The sequence below is a fragment of the Amphiprion ocellaris genome, chromosome 2 (assembly GCF_022539595.1).
Source record: "Amphiprion ocellaris isolate individual 3 ecotype Okinawa chromosome 2, ASM2253959v1, whole genome shotgun sequence".
Lineage (NCBI taxonomy): Eukaryota > Metazoa > Chordata > Actinopteri > Pomacentridae > Amphiprion > Amphiprion ocellaris.
The window spans coordinates 40,497,632-40,508,094 of record NC_072767.1 but is presented as its reverse complement, the minus strand read 5'-3'; the positions used below and the strand labels follow the sequence as shown (position 1 = coordinate 40,508,094).

The 10,463-nt window shown below is 39.2% G+C and overlaps 1 protein-coding gene across 2 annotated transcripts; it reads left to right on the top strand.

Moving 5' to 3' along the window:
* Positions 1-568: 568 nt before the first annotated feature.
* zgc:77486 (uncharacterized protein LOC405808 homolog) lies at positions 569-9,921 on the top strand. 2 transcript variants are annotated; one of them, XM_023299859.3, is made up of 6 exons: positions 569-724; positions 1,884-2,083; positions 2,443-2,554; positions 4,165-4,292; positions 5,004-5,111; positions 6,265-9,921. In XM_023299859.3, exons 2-6 carry the CDS (start codon positions 1,924-1,926, stop codon positions 6,411-6,413), a joined length of 657 nt encoding a protein of 218 aa, XP_023155627.2. In that variant the 5' UTR covers positions 569-724; positions 1,884-1,923; the 3' UTR covers positions 6,414-9,921. The 2 variants fall into 2 exon arrangements, with proteins under 2 accessions (XP_023155627.2, XP_023155629.2); XM_023299861.3 differs by having other exon boundaries at positions 595-724; positions 1,921-2,083.
* The last annotated feature ends 542 nt before the right edge of the window (positions 9,922-10,463 follow it).

Sequence of the window (10,463 nt, the reverse complement as noted above, 5' to 3'; positions counted from 1 at the left end):
AGGAATCAGAAATCTTGACAACATCATTCTTTTTTCATGTAACATAATCTGAAAACATCCTCTGAATGTTAAAACTTAATTCACTTTTAATCCCATAGGAGCATTATTTGAAATACTAAATATATTGAAAACGTTCTTTGGGCATTAGATTGAAACGTTTTTGGTAAAACTTTGATTGAATGTTGGTTTGAGAATTTCCTTCTTATGTCATCATCCTGTAAACATCGTCTGAATGTTAAAACTTAGTTCACTTTTAACACCGCAATATCATTATTCACAAAGCTAAATATCCCTTAAATATGTATATTTTTAAAAATCTGAAATCTTGACAGCATCCTTCTTTTATCATGTATTATAATCTCAAAACATCTTCCAAACATCCTCTGAATGTTACATCTCAGTTCATTTTTATCCTAACAGGTTCTTTATTTGAAACGCTACATATCCCTGAAACATTCTTTTAGCATTAGATTAGAATGTTGTCTATGAAAAGCTTTACAGAACCTATATTAAACGTCGTGGGAACGCTCCTGGCTGCTGCTGGACTTCGCTGTGTTGCCTCGTCTCGCTGAAGGCTGAATCGATGCTGATGGTGACGTCATGGTCGTTGTTTCGAATGTCGGGAGCTCGCGCTGGGTAGGAGGCCGCGCGCTCTGCTGGGGACACAACTTGTAGAAATCTGAAGCCCGAGGCCGTCGACAGCCCCCGGTACCGTGAATCCCAGGTATTGTCTTCGCCGTGCACTGACACCGGCGACTCCCGCTGCCTGTTACCGATTTTAAAAGTTGCCAGGACGCTGTCGGGAAGCGCTCTGGTTTGGGTTGGCTGATTATGCTAGCAAGTCAGCTAACGTTAGCCTGCTAATGCTAGCGTTTATTCGATTGAAAACCAAAGATTTGTTTATAGTTTGTCGCCAGGGACGCTATGGTTTTTTTAATTCTCTCGATTTTTGTCACGATGGAACGCAGCCGGGCGAGTTTTGTCGTTGTTTTTGCATTGGTATGCGGTGTCAGACAGACAAAACGTCCAGCGGGGCTGTTTGCTAATGTTAGTGTTTGCTGTGAGCTTTGCGAGCACAGGACGCCAATTGTTGTCTTCTGCGGACAAACTCGGACTGAGGGACAGTCAGCTGGAAGTTGTTCAGGCAGATTGTAAGCAGCGTAGCTTTGCCAAGCCATCGGTTAATGTGAGGGTTTCGGTAACGTTTTCGAGCTGGTTTTGTGCAGACACGTCTTAAGCTTTTGTTCGTTTTTTGTTAACTTTGTCCTGACCAAAACATCTCGTTGCGCGGCGGAAGAAAGCTCAACCCAGCAGGGCTAGCTTGTGTTTTCGGAGACCGTAACTTGCCTTTTACGGTCCAATTGTGTACGACTCTTTGTGTCTTTTGTTTTCGTTCCCATGCACAGCTCTCCGCCTAGTTTTTGTCACAAACACGGCTTACTACTTCCAAAACTCCTGGCGCATCGCCCTAACGTTACAGGAAGTGCGGTTTATTATTAACTAAATAGTTTTATTTGGTGTTCATTCGCTTCTCTATTTTGCAATTAATGTCACACGTTTTTCTGGCCTTTTACGTTTTTTGAAAACAGAATTTAGATTGTGTTTTCAGTCTAGTGTGTCAAAGTCCATTCCTGCTTTTAGGGCAGGACTGGACTTTGTCACTCGATTGTTGGAGTTGGACTTAATTTTAGTTGATGAATTCCTGCTACAAAATAATAAGCTCATACCTCTTAGCTCACAAAGAAACTCACGTTTTTGCTCCACCTCTACTCTCATGCTACAATGCCAGTCTCCAAGCTCTTTTAGCTAAGAAATTGAGAATGTTGTAACCAAAGTAGGGTCTGCTAATCATTTTTGACTAACTTCTGCAACCCCATTTTCAGGAATATCCTCTCCCATCCCCCTTACCCCCTCTGTCAGAGTATGGCTCAGGAGACCAATCAGACGCAGGTGCCAATGCTTTGCACTATGGGATGCGGTTTCTATGGTAACCCCCGCACCAACGGCATGTGCTCGGTCTGCTACAAGGAACACCTGCAGAGACAACAGGGAGGGGGACGCTCCAGCCCCCCAGGAGAGAAAGGTAGGAAGATGGGAGAGACATGACCTACAAAAAAGCTGGCTGTGGGTCTGTTAGGTGGAAAAGATAGGAGCTTGTGATAGGGGGTCACTCAAAAACTGTACAGGTATAGGGGGGCACCTGAATTTGCTAAAAGGGGTTGGAGAACAGAGGTAGCAGTAGCTGCCTACGCTGTGGCATCAGAAAGCAAGAGAGTGACATCACCATCTGTTGTTTCACATGAATTCAGACTACACTTGATCAAGGTAGACAAACACATCCAGCAAGTTGTTTATAATGAGTTACTTGTAAAGGAGTGGAAAGTCAGAGAGCAGGCTCTGTGTGTGTGGTTTGTGGTATCAGACTGTCTTGTCCCCACACAGCTGCTACGTCACCAGCAGGATCACCGGGGTCAGCTGGTGTGACTGTGGAGAGCACAACCTCAGAGCCCAGTACAGAGGTGGCAGGAACCCCACCTGAGGAACAAACACCTAGGTATGCTGACTGACAGCTTGGGAGTTTTCTTAGCCACATGTTGTTCCAAAGTAAATAAAAACACTAAATTAAGGTGAATTGTTAATTTTGATGTTAGTCATCCAGTAAAATTTTAAAAACAACATTCTGTTAAGTGTGGAATGTTTTCAAGAAGCAGGTCAGAGTAATCTGGGCCTCTTCAGTGTTGGTTAAAATGTTGGTTCTTTAATTAGTCCCATCAATTCAAACTAGTACAATAGCTTGTCTCTCCAGAGGTCAGAGATAGTAATCCACTTAGTTTACATTTACATTAAAATTTTACTTTTCAAAACACAACCATCTGGGATTATTGTACTAATGTTTCACAACTGAAACATTTTTAGCTTCACCTGATAAATCTGAGCTCTCTGGTGAGAAGACCCTCCCAGCTATTACACATTATCAACCAATGTTAACAGCTGTGTACTTTAAATTTTGAAATACTCATACATTTTACTGCACCTTTACATTTAAAGGCCAGTTTATGTTCGGAGGGCGGTGATGTACAAGTGCCTATTTGTTAATCAAAGTAAAATTAAGTCATTATTATTTAGCTCTGTTGTATTTGACACTGAGAGAATGAGCGGAAGAGTATTGTAGTTTAAAAATTTGCCTGAGGGCCTGCTTTTAAAAACCGTAGTACAATTTAGAATAAATGTTCCAGTGTGATGGGCGAGGAAAGCATTTGAACATGGCGACAGCCCACGAGTCCCATGGGGCTGTTAAATTGTTAAAAAGAATTTTTGTATTACAATGTGTGCAGTTTATACTGGATTTTGTCATCGATCTGACTGTCAGTTGCTGGAAAGAAACCATACAAATGAGTACTATGGAAATAGTAACCAGGAAATTTTACAAAATTAAATACAAGTCTAGAGGATTTAAAGTTTAAGCAGTAACTGTGCTGTAGTGAAATATATGACCTTTGCCTGTATATCTTGAGTTTCCTGGAAAACGCAAATTACTCACATTATAATGCAACCAATTGTCAGAAAAGTACTTCCAGTAATGGCTTTATTTCTCCCCGCATGTCTAAGCAGTCATTTGTTCACATTATTGTGACATTTTGTAGTTGCTATTTCTAGCTTATCATGGCGTAATGAAGAAATACGGTTGTGCTCTGTATGTTTTCATATTCTTTTTTTTCGTTTTTGTAGGCCCTGTTTGCATGTAGTTATTTCTGTCTCATCAAGGACATCTGTAGGAGTAGCGTTGAGTAAAGAACATGCTGAAAGAGGTTGCAAAGAATTAGTGGCTAGGCACTCAACAAAAAAGATTTTACACTGTATGCAGCAAAATACAATAAAAAAAATCCAAATGACAAAATGTATTGTGCTATTTGTGCTTTTGTTGATGGATTTCATCACAAACATACTCAATAGGTCATTCTGAATTGCAGCAAGAGCATCTAGATTGTCAATCTAGATGCCAGGGATACCATTAATTTGCAATTCAACAAAATGTACAAAACCTTTTTTCCATAGATTTACTAACAAATTAATGAAATTATTTTTAGTTTTTTTTTATTTAGAATGTACAATAATTCTTGTATGATCTAAAAATGTATTAATTTGCTGTTGTTATATTGTTAGTCCCAGCTCTCCCAGCCCAGTAACTCAACAGATGACAGCTATGAGCATCTCCCAGGATTCGGGAGCTGTAGACTCTGATCGAGCAGAGGTTGAGGAGGGAGAAGAGGAGGGCACTTCCAACAGCTCAGGTAAACAACATAGAGAGCACTGCTTTCTCCAAATGTGTCCCTTCCCACTATTCACATTTAGTGAGTCATACTCAAAGGTGTGGAGGGCAAAATTTAATGAGGTCCAGAGTGTGAGTCTTAAAACAATAAAAATGTTCTCAGTGGTGATGTTTTCCTGTTGTTTCTTTTCCCCCTTTTTACTTTATCAATCCTCTCTATTTTGTAATCTGTCTTACCATTTTGTTCAATAACAGCCTGAGGAATTGTACATGATTAAAATATTTAATGATAAAACTTCAGTTCATGAGATCTTTCTCCACCCTCTAGCATGAGGGGTTTAATTTTTGTCTGCTTCCCCGTCAAACTGGTTTCATATATGTCTTAATAATATATTCCACTTTTATATTCCATATATAAATGAAAAGGGTGTTGTAGTGACTGAAATGGGCTCTGAAAAAGAGATTTTATAAAAAACTAAGCACAAAAACACAGCAACTCAAGCTATTTTGTAGCCTTATTATCATGTGATTCATGAAATTTCTCTTTAGACTGACCTGTAGCAATAATATATGTTATCCCATGACTAAATTAATGATCAGAAGACTTTGTATTTTACATCATTGGACTGTTTTCTTATGATTAGCTTTAGTATTTGACCTGTTATTTTTTAACGTGTGCTCATATATAAGCGTACATAATGAGTGGTTTTTGGTGCTTTTTTTCTCTAACCAGAGCCAGTGGGGGAAGCAGCACAGGCTTCATCTGATGGCGACCAAACTCCTGATAAAAACAAAAAAAAGAACCGCTGCTTTTCTTGCCGGAAGAAAGTGGGCCTTACTGGTGAGTGAGCAAAGAATTCCGCACGCTGAACAGTGAGCTCTTCTTAGCTGCTGAGAGCTCACGAGTCATGAATCTGGTTTGTTGGGATTCTCCGCACCTCACTTGACACTTATAACAGAGTTGGAAATTTGTATAACACGCAAAGAATGTGGTTTCTAAAGATCCCTTATCTTGTGAGGATGTCAGCAAGTGTTTATTTGATGGTACAATCTCAAAAATGTCTTCGTTTTCCATCTGCATTTCTTCCGAAAGTGAAATTTGCAAAAACAGTCAAAGACAGTTGTACACTTGATGCACACTAAGCTTCCATGACTCCCATGTAGACATGGTTAGTAATGTTTTCTCTGCATAAAAATCTATAAAATGTATGTGTTCTTGCCAAATCTTTGCTATTTTAAAAGACATAATTAATACATTTCTTTCATTACACATGTATTTCTTACAATGCCTCCATGTTTATTTGACTCTCTCGCCTTCTGCAGCTAATGCCAAAACTTGTGGTCACAATTTTACCAAAACATTGACATGCTAAATTCAAGCTTCCTGATTTATTGCTTAAATTAGAAATCAGTGATAATCTATTGCTGTTTTTCAAAGGCTTAACTAGATCAAATGCTTGTCATCTACATATCCAAAGTATCAGTACCAGCTCATGGTTTGTGTAATGTCTTCTTTTCACAACCAAATACTTTGCACAGAGAGCAACATACTGCAGGCTAGTGGTGCATTTCACAGTGTACTGCTTGGCTTCCACTTTTTGGCCAAACAGAACAGAAAAAGGAGGCCAGGGAAACATTTTTTGGTAGTTAAAGTAATAATTATAGCCTAATCTTGACCAAATCCTGAGTGTACTACTTAAATTGGGTCCAGAGTTGCAGATTTTTATCCGTGTCCTTGTTAACATTTAAAAGGCATTTTGTTGGATAGTGTTCCAATAGTAATTAAGAGTAACAATTTGAAAGTAGTTCATAATATAAAACACACACCCAGACTATGATCCTGGCGTTCTCAGACGTGCCACAAACAGGAATCTTTCATCCTGTAGAGGTCAGTGCAACAGTACAGCTCTACAATAATTAGTGTGCAATTGCTAAATGGTGGTTATACTAACGCTTCCATGCCCGACTGACCTATTTGCTTCTCTCCAACAAAGGTTTTGACTGTCGCTGCGGCAACCTGTTCTGTGCCATTCACCGTTACTCTGACAAACACGACTGCCCCTATGATTACCGGAGTGCAGCTGCTGCCCGCATACGCAAGGAGAACCCCATCGTGGTGGCGGAGAAAATTCAGAAGTTATGAGGACTGAGTGCAAAACAGAAAAAGTCTCTCTGACTTTGTGAATTTGAACAATGGCGACTTGGATGAAAACACCTGATATCATGGCTTCATTTGTTCATGGTAGACTAAGGCGGGTGGGGTGGGGTGGTTTGGTCGCAGCCACAGTCCAGACACTTCCCTTACTAGCATCTCCCTCTCTCTCCGCTAGTGACTGCAGCCGAACCTGAGTGTTTGTGTATGCGAGTGTGTGTTTGTATGAAAGTGTGTGTGTGTGTGTGTGCGCATTTGCTTGAGAGTCGGGGAGACAGCCGTAGGGGACATTTGTGTTGCCGTGGGGAGGGAAGGCTTTTTTTTTTTTTTTTTTTTTTAAACCCCTTTTTGTTTCTCAACTTGAGGGGATCGTGTGAGTTTATTTTTATACAGTCCCTGTAGGTTGTTGAAATTAAAACAGGGATAAGCTGTTAAGGAATGTGTCACAACCTGCATAATGACACAGAGGAATATTTAGAGGGTCTAGTGAGTTTTAAAAAATCTGACTGGGTGATTTCATGTATCAGCAAGACCTTATTAAGGGCTTTGGAATATAAAATTCTCTCCCAGACTGAAAAATGATGTCAACTTCTTGTCAAATTGGCATTTTATTTTCTTCCCAGCTCCCTTGCTCTATGGGTCACCTCACATTGAACTCCAAAGTCTCTGCATTTTCCAGATATGTCTCTCTTTGATATATTGACTTATATGGATAGTGGGTGCATGAACAGTTATGGGAAGGGGAAGGCAGGGGAGGGGCAGGGGAACGGGAAACCGAGAACCTTGACTTAACTGAGTGATTGACTTCTGTGTTTTTTTTTTCCTTTCTGTTTTAATGAGCGTATGACATCAGAAGATCTATATTAATATATTGTAGTTAGCTTGAATTGTGTGATTGCATTCTATTTATTTTTTATCGTTTGGTTGGTCTGTGCTGGAGGATTGGCAGCATGTGTCAGCAAATCATTAAGATTTGCACTTAACCTTTTCAATTATATTTAAGTAATTCCATCTTGATTATATAACCATTAAAGAAAAACACACAAGCTCTGACATGGTGGAGTAGAGTCCAGTTAAACCGTTACAAATAAGATTGTACAGTAAGATGTCCATTACTTTTGGCTTTGGAAACGAAGCACAACAAAGTGTGTCAACTGCAGAGCACAAACTAACGTGCCACACCTACTCAGTTTTGTTCAGCATCCGGGTCGTTTGCAGTTTATATTTGAGCTGTGTTGCAGGCTCACTGAGGAAATTGCCTTGTTCGATTGATGAGCTGGTTGATGATGATGGTTTAGGGAGGTGATGTGCTCTTCTTGAATGCCCTTTTATGTTCTTTGGAGTCAGACTGGAGCTCCATGTTTCTCTAACCACCAGCAGACCACTGACACATGCTGAATGAAAACTGACCTGGGTCGCAGTTACTCTACGTATGACGACACACGTTCTGCTCAGCTAAAGTAAGATTGTCGCGATGCTGCAGAGTTGCGTGCTGTGCTTTTACAATGTGCTCAGATTCAGACGAGTCCATAATGCGAAGACCGCTTCTAGCTAGCTTCTTCTAGGAAGATCAACCTTACATGCATGTGTGCAGTCGAGCATATGAGTTACTGTTTTGTAAGTGACTGCGCAGTTTGAAATGAAGCTGGAATGTTTAAAAAGCCACACAGCAGTAGCACAATGCATGGCTGGAACCTTAAGGTTCAAGTTAACAGGACTCTACAGTTGTTTTTTTTTTTCCAAATGTAAATACCATATGGCTCCTATTCATATAGTATAATCTTAATGTAGATTTTTGCCAGATAATAAAGGCGGGGGATTAAGGTGAAGAATAGTGCTATGTGTATTAAAGTGCTTTTCATAATTATCCAAAAAAGAGAATGCCACAACTGGCACTGATATCTTCCCCATCTTGTTTTCCCCCTTTATTTACAAGTTATTACATATAAAGTATTTTCAATTACTGGCTCTACCACGAGTATCTCCCACAGGCCATGTGGCTTCTATTTTACAATAGTAGTCGGATTGTTAACAAGCCCCTTTAAGCTTTATTAATGTTGCTGAATCACGCAGTATCCCACTTGATGCTTTTATCCTGTTACTGAAGTCTTTTCATAGCATTGCGATATTACTGAGAGTTAAAATGGCCCCTTGTGAGATATATAGGGGCAATTGAGATTTCACGTTTTCATTATTAAAAGATTTCCCTGTAAATGTTGCTTGATCTTGATCATTAAATATTTATGAAAGAGCTGTAGAAAAGTTGCAAGGAATTCGCGCAGTGAGCATTTTCAAAATAAGACCAATGCAGAATGTGCTGGATGTGAATGAGACTCTTTCCGTCTATACACAGAATATCACGTTGGACCTGAGTGACTCTAGTTCTGGCTCCTTTGATTGAAAAATTGGCCTTCATCAGAATTCCTGTTTAAGTCTTTGTGTTGGTGATGGCTGGCATACCAACATTAAGACTATTAAACTGGGATAAGTTGGTCATCTATAGCGACTGTGATGTAATTTCTTCCTCCACCTCACCTCTAGTGGAAAATTGAAATTCAGAAGGAGTTTATCTTGAGTGGTGACAAGAAGTATATTTGTTCTATTTAGGGGGACTTACGGTCGGTGCTGCTCTGCAGTTTGGTGTACGTCATATACATACAGAATTCTCAGACTTGCTGACTTGATGACCATTACAAAATATTATTGCATATAGAACAGTTGTCCTTTACAGATTCTTTCATAGAAGTCTTTTCGTAGGATGATTGTTCGACTGTGTAAATCATGGGGATTTCATGGTTTATACTTGTTTTCTATTGACTGCTCATATCAGTGTTCCAACCCTTTCAACCTTGTTTTTTTTTTTAATAACCATGAGCAGTTTGAATGTAAACCACCATAATTCACACAATAAGTTGTAATGTCATTTATCAAACTACTGGCCCTGATACAGACTGTCTTTGAGCAGAAAATGGAAGACCAGTTGTCTTACATGTGATTCGGAGCAATTGGATCACTAAAATAGTTTTGACTGTTTGAGACTTGCCACCAGCAATTAGGGCTACCGTACCTAAATGATTTAGATATTATCAATACATACACGTTTTTCTGACTTCTGTGGCATTGATAATGTTTTGATGTCTTCAGTCTTGTCTCTAGCACAGCCTTTCATAACCAGCGTCTTAATCGTGCAAAGGTTTTGATTGATGATAATGATAAATCTGCAAGTTACGACAAATCTTGTTAAAAGTTTTGCTTCACTGCAGAAGTAAAGACAAACGGAGACATGACTTTCTTCTTTCTGTCTTTCAAGATGAGCTTTAGGGGCATCAAATGAAATCTACAATGTTCACAGAGATGTAGTTCTTGTCCCTTGGCACTCCAGTCCCCCAGAAACACCACCAGATATCTTTTTATTTTGTTTTTTTTTCTTTAAAGAGTTAGGATTGTATGATGTGTAAGAGTAAGTATAAAACAATAAAATCACAAAGTTTATTTTAAATTACATTTGTCTTTTGTATTTATTTGTTTTAATACATAGTTTTGTGCATATCTTGAAGTCATACATGTAATTTCATACACTGATGGCTTCTTTGCTGCTCTGGACCAGCACATGTGTTCTGTGGCCCCACTCCTTTTGTGTTTGTATATTTTTGTCGGACTCAGCAAAACACTAGGCACCATTGGTACTTGACAATAGCACATACAGTGCTTCAGTGTATGCTGCAAGAGTGGCCAACATGAGGGCCACTTAACTGCACTGAACCCTGTACAGCTATTCTTTATTGTTCATGCATCAGAATAAAATCTTCCCAATAACATGTCCTATCCCAAAATATAGCAGTTTTTTTGTCTCATTTAATTGAGAAAGATTATAAAACATTTAAAGTGGTATTTAAGTAAAGTAGGGATCTTGAATTAAAAAAAAATACAAATCTGCGTCCATTAATGATCTTTAAAAGCCCTTATTCCACTAGCATCAGCTGTGACTGTGATTCATTTCTTGACACAAAGTACAGTAATTAGCCCTTAGACATCTCGAGT

Coding starts and splice junctions, on each gene's coding strand:
- zgc:77486 (XM_023299859.3), top strand. CDS start 1,924: ATGGCTCAGGAGACCAATCAGACGCAGGTGCCAATGCTTTGCACTATG. Junction 2,084..2,442: donor CAGCCCCCCAGGAGAGAAAG/GTAGGAAGATGG, acceptor GTCCCCACACAG/CTGCTACGTCACCAGCAGGA. Junction 5,112..6,264: donor GAAGAAAGTGGGCCTTACTG/GTGAGTGAGCAA, acceptor TCTCCAACAAAG/GTTTTGACTGTCGCTGCGGC.